Source organism: Lycorma delicatula, chromosome 12, assembly GCF_047948215.1.
Source record: "Lycorma delicatula isolate Av1 chromosome 12, ASM4794821v1, whole genome shotgun sequence".
Taxonomy (NCBI): domain Eukaryota; kingdom Metazoa; phylum Arthropoda; class Insecta; order Hemiptera; family Fulgoridae; genus Lycorma; species Lycorma delicatula.
Window position 1 is genome coordinate 25,306,409 of NC_134466.1, and position 26,122 is coordinate 25,332,530.

Below are 26,122 nucleotides of genomic sequence, written 5' to 3' on the forward strand. Positions count from 1 at the left end.
GTGTGTGTGTGTGTGTGTCTATATATATATAAACAATATTATATGATGCAAGCGTAGTTTGTTAAATAATGACTAATCATCTTGATGAGAAAACAAATAAACTAATATTTTTATTATGAAAGCACTGAAACGAAAATGTTTTTAAATAGACATATATATTTATATATAGACATATATGTGTGTGTATGGTTGTTAATATTAATTAATTTAACTGAGTATACTTGTAATTTATTGTGTTAGAATAAATTCAGTTATAATTATCTTGGATGGATATTAATATTTATAAAAAATGAAACTCGAAGGTGTATATTTAGAGCACTTTCTTTCGTTTGAATATGTATGTTAAACTACAAAAAATAATATAGAATAATAAAAAAATAAAATTATGGTAGCTCATATTTCGTCTGAATTCAAGAGTAAAAATATAATATAAAATAAAAAAAAGATACAACCCGAATTTTTACGATGTATATTTGAACTATTGCAAAAAAAACAGTTATAAATTATATCGACCTTTGATTTATTGTTCTGGACGCACAACAAAATATCATCAGCGCTTGGATACAAAATTTACATAGTAAACGTATAAATACAAAAAAGAAACGATTAAAAATTAATTAAAATACTAAAAAACAGTAGTATAAAAACACAGTATAGATGGAAAAAGCCAATGATGAATGCGAAAATCGAAATAAAATCACAGTGAATACAACATTAAAAAAGTAACTTTAAAGAAGAAAAATAAAATCCGGCATACGCTAAACGGCATAAACGATAAAGACCGTATGAATCATCAAATTTTTGAATCAAGATGCATACGTCACTTATAAATCGCGAGATAATCGATAACATCATTACAATGTTTTCCAGAAAATTCGCTTGTCGGCCCTTAGTTTAAACTTGCGAAGCAATGCCGCATAACAGATACAATCCACAAGGATGTGGTGCAAAACTGGCAGTCGCAGTGAGCACAAACGGGTGCATCTACTTGAGTCATCGGATATCCATGAGTGAGCCTATATTCGCAACCGGCATTTATGTTGTCCTATTCGAAAACGGCAAATTATAACCTCTTCTTGACGCTTATTCCTGCATGAAAAGCTCCACAGGACACATTGTTGTTAACTTGGTCGAAGTTTATTGTTGATATAGCATTCTCTTCACTTTGCTATTCATGATAAATCAGACACAAGCAAGATCGACTGAAACAACGCGATTTTGTGAAAGGAAGCTTGAAATAAATCACTTTTGCCGTACTATCAGCGCGCTCATTGCCTGAAATTCCAATATGACTGGGGATCCTGCAGAAGCTCACAGTTGTATTACGTTGAGTCATTTGAGAAATAACACACTGAATCTCACAGGCTGTGAATACATGTCACTAATCGTCGTAAGGCACTCATGGAATCTGAACAGAGAAGTACGTGTCGAAATGTTGGGCTAATTATATTTAAAACCTTATTAATAGCATACAGCTCCGCAATGAAATCGCTGACGATGCTGGGAAGGCCAAATATGGTCTGTTGCCAACTACAATAGAATTAACATTTTTAGAGCCATCCGTGTAAATTATAGCATTAGAATTCACACAATTTATAAGATTACACAATTTTTCTCGTAATTTAACTGGATTTGTGTTCTTTTTACGGTACCGACAAAGACTAAAGGAATAATTTACTAGAGAAGGCCGTCAACGGAGGTAATGCCAAGGAGCAATAGTAAAAACTGGAGTCAATTGTATATTTATAGCTAAGAAAAGTCGATGAGCTCTTATGGCTGGAGGAGCAGTCTTGGCCGTTCCTCATATCGATTACCATACTGGTTGGAGAATACCGCATCAAAGGTAGGATGATTTGGTTACGCTTTAATACGAGCTACATATGAGCATATCATTTGGTACCGTCTATTTCAAAGAGATGCCTTACCACTTTCCAGTAGCAGACTTATCACGGGGTTTGAGCGATACGCACCTGTAGCAAGACGTATAAATACATGATGGACTGCATCGAACATCTTTAGACGCTAGTTCGTGCGAACGAATAAACCATGCAGCCATAGTCTAAGCGGAAACGGATCACAGCTCGGTAGAAGTGCAACATGCATACTCGATCAGCACTCCAACGAGTATTAGATACAACTCTCAGGATGTCTAACATTTTAAACACCTTCAGCTCCTTTAAATATGTTACTCACGTTAGTCGTTGGTCAAACCACATTTGATGGGGGTCAGACAAACAGTTCAGGGTCGACACGATCCCTCAAGCGTGTATGTTATGTATGGTCGCATACGGTCAATCAATTCATAGTCGAGTTGAGATTGCACAAGTGATCAGACGTGTGTAGTTTTGCTCCTCTGTTTTTGGTATTTTGGACTGGTTTTTTTGAGGATCTTTAAGGTTCTTTGGACTGGAGTTTGTTGGTGTATGATTAATGGATATGGACACGTAATTTGGTGAGTTTCGGACGACGGAGTATTTAGTTATTTCGATTTTTCGTTTTTTCCTAAACTGTAGTATAGGAAATTGGTCGTATTTAATCTAAGTCCTAGCCGTCTCAATTATAAGGAGGATTCCTTTTTTACATTTTTCTGACTACCCGTTCCTTCTAGACCCAAATCATCCCGGATCTCCACTGATCCGGGCCTCCTTCCTGACCCCCAATCCAAAAACCCCCCAAAAAATCCTTTCCCGGCCAAATCATTTTGTTTCTAGACGTTTCACGTCATCCCCGACCATTTTAACCTTTGCCCCAAACCCCCCAAAAAAATTTCCGACCGCATTTTTGGACTCATACAAATTACCTACCCTCTACCCCAAAACGTTTTCCCCACCGTCCCCTGCCACAGCCCCCTCGGAATTTACCGTATGGGGTGTCGATTTCAACTGTTTTTCGATCCTGAGTAAGAATCTGCGGTTACTTTTTGTTTATCGTAACTCGTTATTGAGAAAATGGCAGAACAGCCTTTCAAAGCGACGAGAAATTTGACCCGTTTTCCAGTGTTCGGCGAGCGGAACGAAGATCAAAAAGATCTAACGTTTCGGTCCCCGGACCGTCTTTAGCGAAAGGTGATAAGGAGAAAGGCGATAAAACTCAAACGAAGGGAGAAAAAGCGAAAGGTATCAAAGGTGATAAAGACGACAAGAGCAATACGATGGAGGTGATAGAAGCGAGTCCCCAAGACGAAAATAGATGCAATAGACGATAAGCAGCGATGGGGATCTTACGGACGGTACCGATATGGATCATTTTATGCAAGAAATTGAAGAGTTAAATTTGCATATTAAAAAGAACGTGAATAAGAAGCGCGAAATCAAAGATTGCGCTTATCGGATACTAGAATTTGCTAAGGATGAAGAAACTACGATGTATACCTTATACGAAATACCAAACCCGATGTTTAGCCAGAGCAGTGATACTCAGACGAAACGCGGACAATACCTTGAGAATAAACAAAGGTCGAACAGAGCTGAGATCAGAGAGTAAGTAGAAAACATCCTGGAATCAGGTGATATTGGAGAACTGGAATCATGAACGTTTGTTGGCCGAAGGATGTGTTCAAAAGGGTGGACGTCATATATGGCTTCGCTAATTAAGAGGTGGAAGGTACCCGAGTTTTTTATCTTGTCGCATGATCATTGGGCAAATGGCCAATTTACAGCTAGTGTGGACTGTATTTTTTGATGAGATGGTATATGATGAAATGAACGCAACGCTATGTTCTTCTTGAATCGTTATATTTAATTTCTTGTCACCCTTGACAAGTACGTTAAAAATACGAATTTTAATGTAAGAACAACACTAAGCTACGACGCAAGTAACTGATATGCGAAAAAGCAACAAAATAAAAAAAAATCCTAGAATCCGATCGCAGCACCAACTACCGGGTTTGACTGATAATCCAAAAATTAACAAAAACTTCTAAAACGCGATCGCAGCTCTGCCTACCGGACCCAATTGTGAACCTTAACCATCCCAAGATCAACAACACATAAATAAATTAAAAAAACATTTTCACTTCAATACCTTACAAATTTGCACAATGTATATTTTTTAATTACACTTTAAAACGTTATTTCAATAAATAATATAATATTTATCAATACGCGCACAATTCTAAACGCGATTGCAGTGCTGCCTACTTGTTACTTAATCAGTTGCGATTTTGTTTACATTGGCAACGGCCATACGGGCTCTTTGTGATTGGTCGTTGTGTTTAACAGCGGCCATCTTGCATTGATCTGATTGGTTTTCCTTTGTTTACATTTCCATCTGATTTATTAGCCTGTTATTTATTAAAGAACTGTTTTCTCGCGATTATTTGTAACACAATAATAACACAAAATTACGAAATATTTTTCTCAATTTGATCGCAGCACCAACTGTCGGGACAAACTGAAATTAAAATAAATATTATTGAATATTCGATACTGCGATGGTAGCGCAGTCTGCCGAATCCAATGTAAAACATTCCAAAATCAACAACTACTTATAAATAAAAAAACATTTTCCAGTGGACCAAATTGTGAATCTAAATCATTCTCGAATCCCCTTGAACACACACACAAAATTTCATCAAAATCAGTCCAGCCGTTTAGGAGGAGTTCACTTTCATACACACGCACACAAGAAATATATATATAAAGATTTTTTTTTTTTCACTTTTTTGTTGGCACGTTAACTGCCGTAATTTTGCGCCAATCACTTTCAAATTGTTTCTTAAAAATAATTTGTCCCAAAATCTCGGTTGAGTCGTTAACGGCCAAAATCGGACCATTAAAGTGGAAATGGAAGGGGTTTTTCGAAAAAAACAAAATATCTCGCTATAACTTTCTTATTGAGTAAAATATCGAATTCGTTTGAAGTTGTTACTATTCTTTGGATAAGGGCCTAAAACTTACCTAATTAAAGTTTTTTTATGTCACCAACTACTGTCCTAGGGGATGGAAAAAATTGGGTTTTGAAGACAAAAAGAATCACACCTCCCTTAATAGATACAGTATCGAATCGGTTTAAAGTGGTCGTTAGTCCTTCAAACATTACCTAAAACTTTTGTTTCAAACAATTTTTGATATGACCAACCCTTACGGAAAGAGATGACCAAAATGTTGCTAGAATTGTAAGAAGATGGGACTTGTATGCTAAACATGTGAAACTTTTTTCACATGCAACCATTGTTGTTTTAAGTAAATCTGAAGTTTTTCTTAACTTAAGGTGGGAATCTTTTTTATTCCCTATTTAGCACCGATGAAATTTACCTTCGGCTTCCGGCGTGCCGAAAGGGATTTTTTTTTTGTATTTGATTCAGAATCTGGATAAAGGTTATATAGATTGCCAGATAAAAGTAATTAAAAATCTTTGCTAAGTTTGTAAAGTTATCCATTACATTTTTATAAAAAAAAAAAAAATAATTTAAATGTTAAAAAGTTTCGCGTATGATGACATTAAAATCGTTTAATAATTAATTAATTAAATTCAGTAGAATACTAATTTTTATTCCAAAGCATGATACGAAAGATATGGAAATGCGTATTTTGTTTTTTTAATTGTGTTTGATAAACAAGATGCTGTAGTGAATGAAATAATATTACGGACTAGCGTAGAATTTAAATTTCCTCATTAAAATGACATGTTTATTGTTGTTTACTGGGGTTTCTATAAGATCATTTAAATTAGCTGAATATTCATTCTCTTTTTTTTCACTAGGAGTAAAAAATATAATTTTTATAATAATAAATTTTTTATTATTTTTCTTCACGTTGTACAGTTTTCGGCGATTTAATTCGTCGTGTAAGATGAGATACAGACCCCTAAATATAATTTTTCTACTTTCCCGGAAATAAAATACAAATTTTTAATCTCCGAAATTAACTTTTAATTTATATCGGGTGTATTATAGGGAATAAATACATTATATTTTATGTATGTTATTAATATTAATACTTATTTCTTTTTGTCGATAGCTTTAGGAAACTTCTGCGTTAATATTCGTCTAAACATCAATAAATTAGAATCTTATTAAGAGTTTTAGAAGTTTTCTATCGCTGAAGTTTGTGAAAATTCAATCTTGCAGTATCCAAAGTTTGGGAGAAAAAATTTAATGATATCACAGAAAATGCATTTCAAGGAAGTACGAGTTGTGACAATAAAGTAATGAGACTGATGTGAAAAAAAATGTTGCTTACCGTTTTATTCATGTTTAGTGTTGTCTCCTTCAAAGTAGTTCCCCTCTGATTGCACACACTTATTCCAGCGCTTCTGCCATTGACGGTAACATTTCTGGAACTAATCTTCTGTAATATCCTCCAAGACCCTCGTCACATCTTTTTGGACATCTTGTGTTGTTTGAAAATGGTGTCCGTTGACCTCCATTTTGACTCTTGGAAATATAAAAAAGTCGCACGGAGCGATATCTGGTGAATAATGTGGCTGTGGTAGTACTGAAATTTGTTTTTAGGTTAAAAATTGCTGTACTGACAGAGCAGTATGGGATGACGCATTATCGTGATGCATAATCCAATTATCAGCTATGTTGGCACGGACACGAAGAACTCGTTTACGAAGTCTTTCTAAAATTTCTTTGTAGAAATATTGGTTAATTGTTTGTCCAGGAGGCACCCGCTCTTTATGAACAATTCCCTTGGAATCGAAGAAGCACACAAGCATGCGTTTCACTTTTGACTTTGACATGCGAGCTTTTTTTGGTCTGGGTGATCCCTTTGAGCACCATCGCGAACTTTGGCGTTTTGTCTCTGGATCGTATTGAAAAACATCCTTCATCACCAGTGATAACACGGCTCAACAAATCTGGATTGATTTCCGTTTGCTCTAACAGATCGGCTGCCACATTTTCCCGTGTTTCTCGCTATTGTGTGAGATTTTTGGGGACCATTTTTGCACAAATCTTTCTCATACCAAGATCTTCAGTTAATATTAGACGAACCGTTTCTCGATCGATGTTGAGTTCTTGTGCAATCATTTTCACGGATAATCTTTGATCAGATCGTACGATTTCACACACCCTGGTCAAGTTGACATCTGTCCGTGAGGTTGATGGCCGTCCACTGCGGTCTTCATCTTCAACATTCGTTCTGCCTTCACTAAAAATTTTATGCCGCCGAAAAACTTGAGCTCTTGACATAACCTCCTCTCCAAAAGCCTTCTGAAGCTTACCGTAAGTTGTCGTCGCGTTTTCACCCGATTTAACGCAAAAAAAAATGGCATACCTTTGTGCAATATTTTGCGGTTTCATTTCTGTGACGAGGGACACAAACACGTGTTCACTTATTACAGCACAACTCACGACTAAGCAGTTGCATCAATGTGCCGCTTGGACTAGAAGTAGTTTATAGACCAAGGTCAAAGATGGTGTGCCTACGCAAACTGTAGGGTTGCCACATCTTGCAAAGAAAAATCAGTCTCATTACTTTATTGTCGCGCCTCGTATTACATCAGAATCTCTGTAAGAACTGATTTTTTTCTGATATACTGATCGTATTATAATATTTTGAAGCGAGTAATTTTTCCTAGACGTTGAACCGGTAAAGAGGCCTCTGTATTCGCTCGACTTTTGTCTATTATTTTATCCGTTCTGTTTACGTACGCTTTATGGAATATCATCCTGCAAGTTCATGCCCGGTGGGAAAACTGGCCTTGGCGCCGGCAAGGCAGGGTGGCTAGAGCCGTTTCTCCGGTCGGTATGAAAATTCCTCGATGAAGTCGCTTCGGTCAAATAATACAAATAACGTTGAAGAAGTCTCAGCTCTTGCGGAATCGCTAGTAAGTTTTATTCAGATAATCTCTAACAGTGAATAGACAGTGAATTTTATAAACGTTCGTGCAGCTGATAGATGGCGCGGTAATTGCAACTAAGTCGAATCGTCTGACGAACGAAGTTCATTCCCGTGTGATTTTAAATTTATAACTTCTTATTTTTAGAACTATGTGACCGACGTTAGGAATTAAAAGAATCGTTTTATTAGATAATTTCAAGTCCACCTTTGATATTACTAACCCTAACGCGGAGTCTTACACGTTAAGATTTTTTCTTTTTCTGTTTGGCCTCCGGAACTATCGTAAGGAATTACTTCAGCGGATGATATGTATGAATGTAAATGAAATGTAGTCTTTTGCAGTCTCAGGTCGATAATTCCTGAGATGTGTGGTTAATTGAAACCCAATCACCAAAGAACACAGATATTCACGATCTAGTATTCAAATCCGAATAAAAGTAACTTTCTAAGATTTTGGGGGTTGGCATCCCCACGGCCTACACTTACAATCGGTAGTATTGCAACACCTTACGAAGGGCATCCGTAACCCAAGGTGGAAGCTATCTAATAGGAAACGTGGTGAGCTCAATCTCGAGTTCACAGTTCCTTTCCGAACACGGATGTTTTTGTCCTATCTCCACTCGAGAAAATCAGTTGACACATCCAAGTACTGTGGCGAGGTACATACGGTAGAACACGCAATATTTTGTTGTTCGGGATGAGATCAGCCAGGTCGGAAGGCCTCTGGATATCAGGTCCGCTCGAGGAATATTGTTGAGAGGATGCTGGAGGGAAAAGATAAACGGAAGGTGGTCAACCAAATAGTCAGCAATTTTATTAAAAAGAAAATGGAAAAAAAGCACGGGATCGGTGTAAGTAGTTGTAGAAACGATTTAGGGAAGACCGTACAACCTGCAAGACTAGTCCGCAGTGTCCAGGATCTTCAGTGTGAGGGTAGCTGTTGCAGGATGATGATGTCTGTAGGAGTCCAGGGGTCTTTAAAACAAATAACAGATTCACCTAGATATATATTTTATGTTACACTATTGCCAAAAATAACTATGGGGATTGTATAATACCTTTATATAATTCCCCGGTCCCATGTGTTTTGAGGAGAAGGGCTTATGGTCAGTGTAAATCTGACACTACCTCTAATGCGGCTTAGTGGTGCCTGTTCTTCTTCTCAAACACGAAACAAATCAGTTGATGCTATTATACAAGTTCTTGAACGGAATTTCAAGTAAATTATTTTATTAAAACGTTATAGTATTGAAAGTACAGTACGTAGGTACTAACAGGATAATTCTTTATCGTCTACCGGATGGTTGATTAACCGTGCTGGAAGGGGAAGAAAATGTTTTTTCTTCGATACAATATACTGTATGTACTCGATGCAGTTATTATATGTGACTGGACAAAGCCTTTTATTTCAAAGCGTAGACGAACACTCCAGTAGCTAACACATCACTTCCTGTGACACCGTTTTACAGTTTAAAACAAACAGTAAAGAACAGTTGAGCTGAGCAGTCGTGCTAAAAATTCTCGTTTCAATTAAGCGCGTTTTTCAATGTAATTTTCTTCCGTTTAATATATCTCATTCCGTAAATTTATTAATTTATTGTTTTTTATTTAATATACTGTATTTTTCAAAAATCATGTCGAAATCGAAGCCTGATAAAAAAAATAAACAGCCCAGAAAAAGTATCAACTTTGATGTAAAGATTAGAAACTGGTGAGCGTAAACTTGATATAGGCCGTTCTTTAAATTTGGCACCGTTTACAATTAGAACAATTTAAAAAAAATAAAAAAGTCTGCTTTGACATCTACAAAATTCTTCGCTACAAAAATAACTCGATCTAGAAGCAGCGTACTAGAAGAAATGGAAAAAAGACTAAGCATTTGGATCGATGATCAAACACAGCGAAGCGTGCCGTTAAGTCGGCTAATAATCATGTTGAAAGCTAAAAGCATTTTTGCTTACATTCAAAATGAAGTAAGAGGCAAATCGGAAACATTTACGGCCAACAGAGGGTTTGAGAAGTTTAAAAAACGATAAAATTTGCCTAACATTCGAATCACCGGTGAAGCGACTAATGCAGAACACCAGGATACGTCAGAATTCCCTACGACACTAAAATCTACGATTAAACGCGGGAATTATCAGCCTGAACTCATAATCAATGTAGATGAAACGGGCCTATTCTAGAAAAGGATGCCGTCTCGAACTTTCATCTCCCGTGAAGAAGCGTTCTTCTGGGTTCAAGGCAGGCAAGGACCGATTAACTTTGTTGTTAGGTGCCGATGCTAATCTTAAACTGAAACCGATACCGGTGTATCTTTCTCAGATACCACCGCGTATAATGAAAGGTACATCAAAAACTGATATACCAGTCGTTTGGAAAGCAAACAAAAAAAAAACGGGTTACAATCGACGTTTTTCAGGATCGGCTTATTTCGCATTTCTGTCCCACAGTAACGCACTGCGAATAAAACAACTTCGAGCCGAAGACCTTATTGTTTCTTGATAACGTTAAGAGAGGATTTACGTCAGCTTTGTCTTGTTACCAGGAATTATTAAATGAAAGAAAACAAAGAGAAAGATTAGGCGACTTTGACAAACTACATTTCTAAGAAAACGAAAGCGGTCGAAGAACCACAGCCCCGACCATCATTATCTTAAAACAGACTTTCTTTATTTGAAAATTAATCATTTTTTATTGCAAACTAATAATATTTTTAATTTAATAAATGTTATCACCTTATTTTATAATTTAAGGTAATTTTTTATAATTTTATTACATTTAGGCCTACTAATTTTTGTTCGTTTTTTATAATTAAACTGTACTCTTACGTAATTCAATTTACCGTATTGTATTTTTGGAAAAGTCTAATAAAACAAATAATTCTATTCTAAATATAAATAATTGTACTTAAAAAAAAAAATACTATAAACAGTAAAATTAACGAAAATTTACGAATGTAAAATGGTTGGCAGAACTAATCCTGAGTGTTAAACGAGGTATTACTGTATTTCTAATCAAATCGGTGACTTTTTAATGTAAACTCCATACATATCTGTTTATAAGAAATATCCACAAAAATCAAAACAATACAATTATTTAATAACAGAGGTGTTTGATTAAGTCCACATAAAGTCAAAGGATCACGCTGGTAGTTTGCTGCATCTCCACTAAGTGTGCACCAAATTTCAGCATAAGCATTTATAATTCTGTTGTTGGCAGTTGTATTAATCGATCAAGTTTAGCGATTTACAAAGAACAGATAAAAAAGGATTTCATGTACCGATCAAACATTACATTTTGAAAGGCAAATCTGCAAGATAAGTAGACCCGTTGGGTAAATATAATGGTGACTCCGGCTTTATCAATTAGAAAACAAGTCAAACAATGTTGACTGTTCCGCACATCCTGTCTTGGTTACAACTGCGGAAACTAATGATCAACGACAGTTAGAAGATTAAAAGCAAAATATTGCTAAGATGATGAACGAATGCATCATGTTTTACAAGAATATTTACATATATGAAAACTATCAGTAAGATGGGTGCAGCATTTGGTCGTATCTATCTTTGATCAAAAACATTAACAAGTAAATATTTCTAAGCGCAGTTTAGAAACAGGGGCCTGTTTTGATATAATCGAGAGGATTTTTTGCAGTTTCATAATAATCGATGAAAGTTAAGAAACAACATTACCTACCTGAAACCAAGGAACAGTTAAAACAGTAGATTGAGGTCAGGTAATTAACTCCAAAATAAGGTGAAAAATTCATACGCAGTAAATGTATTATCTTTTTGATTTGCTCGTGGTTATTTTATTGACTGGAGAATGATAAATATAGCAAGGTAACATAATGAATCTTTGCTGGATCGCCTAAATAAGTAACTATAGAAAAGACTGACATTTTACAAGAAAAAAAGAAAAAAGTCTTCTGCGAATGGCCAAGCAAAATTATTTGACTAATGGTACAAAAGATCGGCTATCTCTTACCCAAATGTACACAATTTCCCCAGGCACCCAGCTCAACGGCTATGAAAATGTAACGAAGAAAAGGCCTGTAATCTGATAAGAATTTGGATCCTCCACCACGACAATGCTCATCAAATGTTCTCGAACGCGAAATTTTTGGCAAAATACCTACGCTTCCTCTTATTACCTTGATTTAGTCTCTTCCAAAAGTGGAAACACCGTTTGTGTCCACTCTCTCTCCAGCAAATGATTTACACAAAACTATGGAAATTATTGCCAAAACATCTGCCAATTTTAAAGATTCTGATAAATTATACCATAAGGATGAGATTGAAAAACTTGGAGCATCCTTATGACTTAATATATAGACATAAAAGAAGAAGTTAAAGATTCTGTGTGAAAAACTGTCTTTGTGGACATGAATTTATCAAACCCCTTTGTAATGTAGGCCTTATTATGTGCAGTATTTTTATCACTATCTCCTCAACATGTTACACATAAAATTAAATCTTTTTGCAAAAAAAAACCAGTTTGATAAAAAAAAAGAAGTTTTATTCTATTTTGTACTCATTTTGCTAATCATATTATTCGATTAAGCACTTCTGTTTTTTGATTTAATAGGTTTTTTTGTCTCTGAATACAATATGTTTTTCATAACTGCCTAACAATTTGAGCTTTTTCAGTCTCAATGGTTTTTTTTTTAATAAACATAATAAAAATATAAAGAAACATGAACATAATAATGCCAAGTTAAGTACATTGATTTTTCTAACATTCATGAGATAGTTTTGAGCAATTTATAATTTTATACTATAACAAACAATTGAGAAATTTCTTCAATAAAATAATTATTCTTAACACATTAAGCAAACTATTTCTATTTTCATACAGAAAACTTTATTTTTGATTTAAAAAAAAAATTGAAAAATTTTAATTAACAAGTTCTACTATATAAATAAATAAATTAATAATAAATCTTAATAAATTTAAAAAAATAGTACAATAAATATAATGTAACAAAATCTTTAACTTTAATCACCAGAAATAATAAACATCTGCTTAATCTGATTTTTTTTTTTTTTTTGTAAAGTACATTCTTTAAACCAAACGTACATTCACTTATTTGTAATATTAAAATGCAATACATTAATAATTCAGACACTAACTGAATACAACATATAACATCTACATCTTACATCAGTTTCAAAAAAAAAAAATTACTTATACACATACAAATATAGAATAGGGTTTTCAACTAGCAAAAGATCAGATTTAGAAAATTATTTTTTTTTGTACTTCTAGTAGAAGAAAAAAAATAAAAGTTAAACATAGGTCCAAAAATATTATTTTTAAGTTATGGCTATTAACTGATTTATAATAAAATGTTGGTACATTTTTACCATATATTTAGTGTTAAAATTATAAAAATGCTAATTAAACGACAGAATTGGCCGGTACAACATGAAATAATAGCTTTTTTAAATTGCCAATTGACAAATAAAACTTAATAAATTGTGTAGATAATTCAACTTCAATTAAAAGCAAAAAAAAGTCAATAAGATATGAGTGCATAAATTTTAACGATACAATTTTTGAAAATTTATTCGAAGGTAATGAAATTATATTTGTTTTAACTTCAAGAAAATCAATTAATTTTTGCTAATTTGAATATTAAGCGGTCTATAAGTATTTTGTTGCACAAATAATCTTTGCTTATTCCTGTATATTTTTTGATGATGAATCCAAATACATCTTAAAAATTTGTCCCACGGGTTAAGTTTTTTTATAATTTTCACCATTAAAAAAGTTTTAAATAAAAATAAGAATGACGAATACGACTGGTATGTATTACATCATAGAATGAGATTGATACTAAACTCTATAATATCCTCATTCCTTCTAGAAAAAATAAATTTGTCATAGTAACATGATTTAATTAACGGCCTTTATTATGACATCGTAATTGATGTTGTAATCTCAATCGTTGTTATTACTGTAGAAAAATGCAGACCAAAAAACAGTTTCGTTCTGCATTCACAGACAAAAAATTTAATTTCGTTCTGGATTCGCAGACCAAAAAATCAGTTTCATTCTGGGTTTTATGTGAAATACCATCATAATTTTGGTATGTTGTTTTATTCCTACTTTTCTGATAGATTTTGTTGTGCTTTATATATATTGTTAGTAATTTATATCAACATGCATCGTATTTGTATACATCATCATAACATTTTTTCTCTGTGTGAGGAGAATTACTTTTTAATCTTTTTACATCAAAGAATTTTGAGATTTAAAAAGTTAATTCTACTCACACGGAGAAAAAATGTTACAATGATTTACACAAATACGATAATTCTTTATTGGGTTTACTAGGACATCACATTCCTACAAAATAGAGATAGTTTATAGATTCTTCTAAAACATGTTTGAAAGCCATCCTACTTCACAATGAAAATAAGAAACAGACACACAAAATTCCTTTTGAATTTTTTATTTCTGAATGTCCTTAAATTTGGATTTCTAAAATGTTTTGTTTTTAATGGCTTTATTTATAAATTTTTTTTAAGAATTAAATTCTCTTCAAAATTAAATAATTTTATTTGTTAATTGGTAATTAATAAAGATATTTTACGCCACAAATGAGAAAAAGGCTCAGTGGAGGGAGAATTTGACTGAGAGTTGCTTGAGATAGGTTAGAGTGGTAAAGAAATATGTCTGTCTCTTGAAAAGTGTGATATAAAAATTTTGAAAGAAAGTTTTAATCCCTGAAAAATGAACTAAGAACTGTAAATACATTTCTTGTTCTTTTAAGTGAACTATCTTATATTATTGTTGTGATCATTTGATATTAATTTTTAACTGAAAAGATTATCATGTAAACAATTCTTTTTTTAACTTCAGGAAGACTAAGTTTGTATATTAATGCAAATAAAAAGTTTATTATTATTTTATGCTAGACCTAAAAATAATGCTTTTCATTTAACTGACTTTTTTTTTTAGTTTTAAATGACAAAAAAGTTAGAAATAGTTCTGAGAACCAATTAAAAAAATAAAATAATTTTTAAGTCAAATAACTTACAAATATATTAATTTTTACCATAATTAATGACTAAAAAACTTGTGCTGAATTATTTTTACCTACAGAAAAAAAAAAAATCACAGTGGAATTTTTCAACCCTCTATAACTCAAAAATAAAACATTTTTGGAACTATGATTATATGAATTTTTTTCCAGAATCACTTCCTGAAATAACGACAAAGATATTTCGTGGTAGAACACTCAGTGTATACATATAGATCCAACATGTAATCATGCAGATAAATTAACGACAAAGAATTATAAAAAATATTTTCATGCTTTACTTTCAATTTGTCAGTGATAATTTAAAAAAAAAAAAAATACAATTTGTGGGTAAACATATAACTATCAAAAAATGTATGACAAAACTTACTGCTTGTATACATAGATGCCATTTTGAGTGTATGTGTACATGATATGCCTAATCTTAGATATGGAAAAAGGTAATAAATCAAATTAACATACATCCTTAAAACATTACATATTGATAAATGACAATAGTCAATTTAAAGTACTGCTGTTAATTTCACTAAGAATGTTTCATAAATTAATTTTGAAATGAATAATGTGGTCAACATATATATATATATATATCAGGTAAAAAGAAAAAAAAACCATTACAAGCTTTCTACTTGTATATAATAAATTAGAATAAATGCTTAAATAAATGGAAATGAAATTAAAAGTCTTGCAAATGATGTCAATAGTAAGAAAAGTAAGGTTAACTTATTATTATAATTAATTTTGAGATTTATAAGTTTAATTACTGTATTTTTCAATGTTTAAATTTCAACAATTTAAAATTTTGCTTAGAAAAAATTTTAAATTTATGATTAATGATGTGAGAAACCATTTTTGTAGTTTTGTATTTTAGTTTGTAATTATTGTGTAATGAATGATTGATGTGAATCGAAAAAATTACTTGGAATTAATAAAAATTCAAAAAAATTTTGTTCTTTTGAGCATACATATAAACATTACAGTAACTATTTTTGTTCCGTTCATCATCTGCTCATTTAAAAATTGCATTTTTTTTCAATTTTTCAGTGGCAATATCTCTGTTTGGGAACCAGATAAAAATCTGTAAATTGCACACAAAAGGATTCTATGGTATCAAACTTCAAAATAAATTTCAACTTTGAGATTAAACTCGAAGTTAAGTATAAAAAAAATTGTATATTCGAGCAAAAAATTGTTAATTTCCACATCCGGGATAACTGAACATGTTATTCTATTATTTCTAAGACATTTTAAACTAAGAAAACAACATTTTTTGAAGATAAATGAAGTACCTTATTATAAATATGCATGTAGACCGTCAATATAAAATTTCAGATTATTTTACATACAAAATTTCTGTATAAAAATAATGTTATCATGAAGTTGGGACCTATGAAAAATTGTTTGTAAAATATAATAAATTAATTCATTATTAAAAATAATCCTAAATTAATTTAATCATTAAATTGGTCTACATTTGTAAATCAATTGAAAACAAATTAAATTATAGAAGTGAATAAATATATTAATTTTGAAAGACATGTAAATGATTAAATAAAATACACACACGTGCGCTCACACACACATGTAAATGTACATGTGTGGGCGTGCACTCGCACACACATGCATACTCACACACAATGTATGCGGTTAATAGTTATTTGTTACTTAATGGTGCTAATGAGTCACAATTCCTGTAGATAGGTTCAGGATTGTACAGACTCACTCAAGCATCTGCAAGTCTGTGCCTACACTGTGTGTTGTCTTCCCCTACACAAAATTTTAATCTCACTTTATTCTGTCCTAAAGTGTACAGTTATGTGACCTTTAATCAAAATGAAGTATCAATGTTCTATAGTGTTTTTTTCTAATGAAGCTTTCCATAAAACTGTGTATGAAGTTTTTCCTTAAAGACATTAAATCGATTAAAGATTATAGAAGAAGAAAGAATGTTGTGTTCTTTAATGAATTCTGAAGTTACTTCAACTTATAAATATCATGAAATAAAATACTAAAAAAAATTTCATCATCTCCATGGCCAGTCGTGCTCTGATCCTTTCAAGAAAAGATAAAAAGTCTACAAAAAAAGGTTTAAGAGAAATAACTTTAGAATGTTATTCTATGAATCAAGTGTTCCTGTACCAAGAAATCATTGTGCCCAAAATGTTACTCTAAAATATTTATTGAGGAAAAAGAATAGGATGGTGAAAGTTCAGTAAAGAATTTTATGATTCATCAGAAACTATAAAAAAAAGTAGATTCAGCTTGTGCTATTCTAGGTTTACCATCTGCTTGTAAAATTAGGAAATTAAGTGAAGAGAAAGATCTGCAAGCCTTGAAAACAAAAATTTAAAAGATTTCTATCGCGTCAGAAAAAACTTTGAAGTTTCATTTCAAAAGGAAATTCCTACTTCTGATCCAGATGACAATTCTCAAAATTTACAAACCGAATATGATGATCTGATAGACAAACTAAACTCACATTTTTAACAAAGAGAATAAAATTAAAATTATCAGTTTACTTCCAAATTCTTGAAGCCAAGCTCAAGGAAGCAATGAATTTTAACTGTCAGAACATATTATTAAATTAACAGGAAATCTAGTAAAACAACAGGGAATTTTATCTGAATTACAAAAAAGGAGAACATAAAGTGTAATAAGTGAAGACACAAAACAAAAAGTTAGGTTTTATGAAGATGATGAAATAGTACTAAGGTTCACAGCAAAGAATAGTTAGTGCTTTGTAATTTAAATGAGCTATTTTCTGAGTTTAGAAAGAACCCTGACATTAAAATTGGAAGACTGAAATTCTGTAGGTTAAGACCAAAATGATGCGTTGCTGCACAGGCATCTGGCACTCATAATGCATATGTTTGTTTATATCACAAGAACGTAAAGCTGATGATTGATGGTGCCAATCTCAAAGTTGATTATAAAAATCTTTTGAAAATTCTGATATGCAAAACAGATAATTATGATTGTATGATGGGAAAATGTCAAGAATGTCCAGGCAAACAGGTCTGAAGAAAACTCAATGCCAGACAATATAACAAGAACTGAGATGAACAATGAACACAAGACAGAACTGAAATGACGAAAATTGTAAAATCATGGAAAAATTCTTTGAAATATTGATTGTTAAACCAGAAAATATAAACAATCATCATTTTATTGCAAATTCACAAGGAAAAAATTTTAGACAAAAATCAAATCTTGTCAGATGATGAATGCATTGTTCTAGCTGACTTTTGAGAAAATTATTCCTTTGTACAAGATGAAGCATAAGGGCACCTCTGAGTAAACAAGCAGGCTATAGTTCATCTATTTTTGTTTTATTATAAATATCAAGAGAAAGTAAAGAGCATTAGCTTTTGTCCTAAGTGATTATCTAGAACATAATACCACAACAATCCACGCATTACAACTTCAATTAACAAATTTTTTCTGAGATAGTGTGGCAGTGCTGAATCACTTGGAACGGATTGACCCAGAGGGAAATTTCAGTACAATTAACAATGATAAAACAAAAAACACGTATATAGATCAGTATTTTATTTCAAGTTGTCATTACATGACTCAAAAATATAAGCTTCAAAAATAAATTGGAAATTTGGGTTAAAACACTAAATGAAAATGCGGTGTATTTGAAATAAAGGAAAAATTAAAATATTAAGAAAAAAATATTTTAGTTATTAAGTTTAGTATAGGTTAATTAATGTAAAATTTATTATGTGTTGGCCGTTAGGCTTTTCGAGGCTGCGTACAGATCCTGAAGCATCTCTGCAGGGTTTAATGTGTAGTTATGTGATGTTTTATGTAATTATGTATTGTATTTTATTCTGTAATCTGGTAATGATCAATAAATAAATAAGTAAATTAAATTCCACAGCAACTGACCACACAGTTCTTTACAAGGCCATCTTTGTCAGTTGTTTTGTAAACCAGAGTACACACAATTATTATTTGTCTTTGACAATCTAGTGTTGTTACACATGTTCTGCGTTATTAATCAGATTTAATTTTTAAAATCGATGCGTTTTTATACATATTACGTTTATATTTATATTCATCGTATTCATTCAATTTTATTTTTTAAATTTGATCTTATACCAAAACCAAAATAAAAAAAACAAACCAAAATCAGAACTCTATATAAACATTCTTTAATATCTTGACATCAAATTGCAACAAAATTTGGAGACGAGTTTAAAAACTATTGAGCCACGTACAATTTTGCTAATTATTTTATTAAATATTATATTTTATATTTTTTAGTAAACAAAATTAAATTATAACTCTACACTGAACATTAATAATAGTTGAATATATAATTTTCTTTAATTGTAATTAACTTACTCTCTATAACTTTTATTAAATGTACACAATCTACTTTTACTTTTTGTTTTCTTATTAACACTTCTAATCATCCAATTTGGCCATAAATTAAAATACAATAAAAAATTTGCTTGCTTAATAATATCAGTCAATAAAAGAATCGGTTGTTTTAATTTATTTCTACAACTAAATGGACTGTCATTCATCGTTGGCACATTTAACTCTAATAATCTTGAGTCTGACACACTATTATTATTATTATTACTAGAATGTAGTATACTATTATTACAATTAATATTACTATCGCTAATGGTACAAATATTTTTATAACACATACTCGGTTGTAATGTATTTAATGATGATGCTATTTCAGAATTTATGAAGTGTTTTTTAATTGTACCTGAATCACTATTATGTTGACAATCAAATGATGGCGACATTAAAGAGGATTCTAAATTGACTGAAGTCGATGGTGCAATGAGTTCATTGAAGTTAATATTTAATTTACAATCATCCCTTTTAATTAAGTTTATAACATCATCATCATTTTTTGCAATATTTTTATAAGTTATTCGTTTCTCCATCTCATTAAACACATCGTCATTTTTCTTAACTACTAAACAATGTTCGCTGTCACCATTAATTGACAAGGAAGGTATTACATTGCTGTTAATATTTTTTATGTCTGACGATGAAACGCAATCACTTAATTTAATAAACTTAGCACTACCACTATTTGTTAAACGACTAGATATACGACAAGCACGATTATTTTTAAACCTGCAATCTTGATGAGATAATTTTAATTTCATTTTATCAGGTAAATGCTGTAAATTTAACGTACGATATAATTTTAATGGATGATTACTTTTAATAATGTTTTTACCGCTATCGATTATATCTGATGTTTTGTTACGTAAATGACTATCAGTTGATTTTGAACTGACAACATTACTTTCATCTGTTGATATTTTTGCTGAATTTGATGTATTAATTTTTTTATAATCAATAAATGATGAATGATTATCGTGATTTAAAAATGAATCATCTTTATTAATTAAATGCGGTTCATGAATCGTAATACATTTCTTATTTAGTTTTACTTCCAATCTTGTCAATGGTTTAGTATTATCATTTGTTACAATAATATTATCATTATTATTATTATTATTTGTAGGAACTATATTATCATTAGATTCCATCTGAATAGACACAACATCCATTTTACTATCATTGTTAAATTTAACAATATTTTTTCTATTAACCAAAAATAAATTTTTATCATCGATTCGATTAAGATGAACAAAACACTGAAATGGACATAATTCTTTAATTTTATCTGTTAAATTTTTACTTATATCATTATTATTAGCACATTTATCAGAATCATTAATGACTACTGGCTTTTTCATTGAAACCGTAGAATCATTTGTAGATGAAATACATTTGTCATCGTTGTAATGCATATGTTTAAATTTAACTCTTTTACAATAACTATTTGTTGATAATTTTTCAACATTTTTTCTATTAAAATTACAAAAATGCTTTTCGTTTGGATTTACAACTTTGTTACAAAAACATCTTTTATTTGTTTTTTTAGTAACATCTAAAGAGTTATTATTTGTACTGATTTTATCATTTTCATCCAGTTTTATACTATCAGATAAACATGGAAGAACAATCGATGAAGTAGTTTCATTTACTTCTTTATCATTAATAATAGCGATATCGTAGTTCGATTTTTGCAATAAATTATCACTTCTTGCATTCATTAAATATTTCATATCATTTATTACTGACGAATTACTGACAAATTCAGAAGTATTCTTATTATTAATCAAATGATTTTCGATAGATTTTTTATTTGATGTAATATCAATAGTAATTTTAGGTAAAAGAGTTTTATGTACTGTAATAGGATTTACATACATACGTTTTGTAGAACAAACTGGATTCGATGTACTTAATACGGAAAAATCATTATTAGTATGCTGTGTTTGATTAAGATATTGATTAAACAATTGTTCACTTTTTTTAATATCATATAATGCACATCTTGCAACATTATTCGATGAATATTTAAATGGAAGATCGACTTGCTTACTTTGATCACTAAAAGAACAAAATTCTTTATCTAATAATATTTTATCTCGATAATGTACTTTATTGTCTTTAATTCTTTTACATTTTTGTTTTTTAGAAAAATTTTTATAACATTTATTATGTTTTTTATTTAATTTTTTTTTTAAAACAATTTTTTTACATAAAGGTATTAATGATTTTTCAATTTCTTTATCATTAATTTTATTATTACCTCTGATATAAGTTTTAGGACCTGATTTTATACTTGAACAGGTCGTATAAGTATGATCTAAAAAAATATTTGATAATACAGTTTTATTATTATTATTATTATTACATTTTTGGTTCGCTTTTATTAAATTAATATTTTCATTGTTAACGAATTGTTGTTGTTTATAATTTACATTATTATCACCACCACCATCATCATCATTTATATTATTTCCCTCATTTATCGTCAACTGTTCATTACCAATATCAAAAATTTTCTCTTTCAAATCTGGAATATTACTTTCAATAAAACTATTAGTTTTATTTAAAACATAATCATTTTTATGATCTTCATTTCTTTTAACTACTAATTTATTACTTTTATTCATTTTTATTATATCATTACTGCTATCAATTTTTCTAATTTTCACAAAAACATCTTTTGTTAATTTACAAGTACTATTTACGCTTTTCATTAAATCACTGGATGATAAATATTTTACTAAAACATTATCACTGTTGCCACCACTAACTGCTTGCCATATAAACTTTTTGTCATCACTATTAGAATATTTATAAATATTTAGAACAGATTTTTTAATTTTATCATCATTATTATTATTATTATTATTATTGTTGTCGTTGTTGCTATTATTATTATTATTATTATTATTATTATTATTACAACTGTCAATCATTTGTTTTTTACACATAGATCTACTGCTACAATTTGAAACTGTGATTGATTTTTGTTTTACTTTATCAGTGCTATTATTAATATCCAATAATTTTTTTGTATACAGATGTTCAGTATTAATTTTTAACCATTGTCTACTCTTTAAATCATCAATTTTTTCTGCCATTTTATTACCAGATAATGCTAAAAATGAATTTTCATTATTGTATCTGCTTATCTTTTCATCGTTCTTTTCAAATTCATTTTTTTTATCCTCAATATTATTATTTTTACAAGCATAAGTGTGATCACCATAAACCTTAGATTCATCTTTCTTATTATACTTACGAACCGATGTATTTTCATAATAATTTCTTAACTCTACTGGTTCAACATTACAAATAATATGTTTTTTAGTAAGTGGATAATTACAATCATCTGAAGGTGGTTTAGATGCACTTACAGTTTTATTTTCTTTTTTATCCGTTCCAATAACCTCTTCACAATGAATTTTATTATTAGAAGTAGCATTACTTTCATCTGTAATTTCAACACATTTTTTTTCTATTCTTTTAAACAAATTTGGTAATAAACAATTTCTATACTGTTTATTAAACGAGTTTAGTAAAATAATAGTCTTTGAGTAAAATTTTTGTAATAAAATTTTTAATTCATCCTTTGTATTATGACAATTTAAATGAATTAAATATACATTTTTTTCAGCATATTTATTAATCAATTTATCTTCGTCCGTGCTTTTTAAATCACTGTTAATACACGTATCGGTAAAATATATTAATATTTCATTGCACTTCTTTTTAAGTCTGAAAAAGAATTAAGCAGTATATAAATAAACAATTACATGCATAACACTGTAAACAAATTATAAGAAAGATTAAAGTATAAATATAAATGAGTGCAAGGAAGACATTACTCATTGAACAAACAATTGCATGTTAGAACACATCTTTAATTACTGATCTTTCTTTTGTAAGATGAAATCAATCAACAAGTCTGTGCAGGAATAACACTAATTCCATTTTATATTAAAAGAAGATTTAAAAATCAAGTTTAGGGCTTTCCATCTATCTCATCTCATTCTCTCTAAAGACAAAAAAAGTATAAAGCATTTGCAAGTAATTCAAAGAGAAACAAGGCAAGAATTAAAAATGAAATGCACTTGTTTTGCCAAAATCCTTAGTTAATGAACTTAAAGCATTTAATTGTGAAAATATATGTAAGATAGTATTAAAAAAATCTTTGTAAAAAGTGTTAAAAGTATAAAACTAATCTTAAATTGATAAAATTTAGTTACCATTCAGATTCCGTAGATATATGAAGAGTACAGAATAGTTATAAAGAAAAGATATAAAAGAGTAGAAAAACACATCTTCAAAGAGAAAATAATGGTGACATTCTTTTGGGATTCAAAATATCTCAACTTTCTCACATAACAAAGAACTATCAATGAACAGTATGTTAAAATTTTAGAAGGTGATGTGATAAGTTAGCCAATTTTCTGTTTGTTTCATACAGGACAATGCTTGCTCTCATATTGCCAATTTTAACTGCAGAATTACTGTAACAGTTGAAGTGGGATGTGCTACCCCTAAACTATTCTTTCAAATAGCCAAAATTTAATGTTTCAAACTATAATTATTTAGTCTGATTAAAGAATTTTTAAAAAGGATTAAACTTGTACAAGGAGGCCATAAATTTTATTTTAGGACAAGTCAATGTGACTGAATTTCTAGTCATCAAATATCTTCCTGAGCATCAATACAATTACATCACAACAGCAGAAGACTAAAACAAAGAATATTAATGGTACTTCTAATTCACTACATTGTATTCAGTAAATAAATGATCACAATGAAATTCCTACTTGTATAAGAACCCTCTTCATATACACAAGGGCTTAGAAGAGTTTGGTAAAAAAATTTTCCTTAACGTCAGATCCCAATCAGAAAGCTCATTAACATAAACAAGCTTAAAGAATTTAAATCTAAAATCTTTTTTTCAGTACTACCTGTCGAATAACTGCTGCCTTGGTGAAGTACCGTGGCTAGGTTGAATTATTCATGTAGTTGATTAGGTGCTGGTTCAATTATTTAAATAAAAAGCCTTGAATTAGTTATGAATAGAAACTGTATTTATTATATAGTTTTTGTTTATGTAATTCACAAATACAAGGGTTATTTTTTTCTCAAGGTCCGATCCGGTCATGAAATTAAAACTACAGTAAAAATAAAAAAAAATTTATTTGTAACAAGTGCTTACATAGTTATGCTATTTCTCTACATAGTTGCCACTCCGATTTAGACATTTGTCGTAGCATGATACCAACTTTCCAATTCCCTCGTCATAGAACATAGCCGCCTGTGTTTTCAGCCATGTTTCTACACTGGTCTGCAGCTCGATGTCTGTGCCAAAATGTTGTCCTCCTGGCCAGCGTTTTATGTAAGCAAAGAAGTGAAAATCAGATGGAGTCAAGTCCGGACTATATGGTGGGTGATCAAACAGTTCCCGATGAAAATGCTGCAGGAGCTTCTTTGTTACAGCTGCAGTGTGCGGCCGAGCATTGTCATGGAGAAAGACAATGCCTGATGACAACATTCCTCTCCGCTTATTCTGAATTGCACTTCGTTGACGTTGAAAAGTCATGCAGTATGAGGCTGCAGTGATGGTCATGCCACGTTCCATGAATTCCACCAAGAGAACTCCATTCCGGTCCCAGAACAGATACACTTTCTGTTGGAGAAGGTTCGCTTAAACTTCTTTGGTTTACTGGGAGAATGAGAATGCATCCACTGTTTAGATTGTTCTTTTGTTTCTTCAGTTTCGAAATGGACCCGTGTCTCGTCCCCTGTGACAGTTTTGTTAAAAAAATCTTCTCCTTCATTGTGGTAGTGCTGGAGAAACATTAGGGAGGCGTCCATTCTCATTGTTTTGTGATGGTCGGACAGCATCTTGGGAACCCATCTCGCACATAGTTTGCAGTACTGAATTCTCTCACTCACAATGGTGTACAGAAATTTCAGGAAACGAATCGCTCAATACAGAAATTGTGAACTGATGATTTTTTTTAATTGCCTCATCTACTCACTCAACGAGATCATCGGTTGACAATTCTTCCTTCCCTGACCGCCTGCATCATCAACATCTGTACGTCCTGCTTTAAAGTTCCTGCACCATTGTCGCACTTTGTTGTCACTCATTGAAGTTTCACCATACACATTACTTATTCATTGATGAATTTCAGCTGCATTACACCCCTCAGCCTGAAGAAATTGAATTACCGCACGCACTTCACACTTGGCGGGAGATGCTATTGTTGTAGACATGTTTACATGCTAGCTGCGTGTTCAGAACTAAACCAAGTGATACATATTTTGCGTCTAGTATGGCCTTCAATCGGCGTGATTGAAGGCCATACTAGACGCTGCGCAAAGGTTCATCTGATTTTTGCGTGGTTTTTTATTTCACGACCGATCGGACCTTGAAAAAAAATAACCCTCGTATATCAATGATGAATGATGAGTTATACAAGATAATGTGAATCTTCAAGCAATCTACTGAAACGAGATGAAACTGCCTGATTCTAATGCAAAGCTGGCTTATATAGTATAGATGGAACCGAGTGAACTGTCAGGAGCTGAGTGAATCATGCGGAACTGAGTGAACAGTCAGGAGCTCTGCCTCGACACAACCTAAAATGTGGAGCATTAACTACCTATTTAGGAGAATATTTAGCTCTGATAATAAACAGGATTCTCAATGACAACAATGCTACTCATCTGACTGAAAGGATGTCTAGATAGTTTCAAATTGAAAACTGACCTGATGGAAATGTTTTGCACCACATATATTTTAATAGAGTATTGTAATACTCTGAAAATGGAAAACAGAAGGATGCTCAATCAGTAATAACTGATGATAACCGTCAGTCAGACGAGCAACCTAGTCTTTCTCCAACTGAAT

The 26,122-nt window shown here is 31.2% G+C and overlaps 1 protein-coding gene across 1 annotated transcript in view; it reads right to left on the reverse strand.

Annotated features, from left to right (window-relative positions):
* Positions 1–19,014: 19,014 nt before the first annotated feature.
* Positions 19,015–26,122, reverse strand: part of LOC142333220 (uncharacterized) — a 59,499-nt gene continuing 52,391 nt past the window's right edge. The window contains exon 8 of the mRNA XM_075380204.1: positions 19,015–22,965. Within this exon, the coding sequence (XP_075236319.1) occupies positions 19,191–22,965 (3,775 nt within the window). The 3' untranslated portion in view covers positions 19,015–19,190. The remainder of the gene's footprint in view (positions 22,966–26,122) is intronic.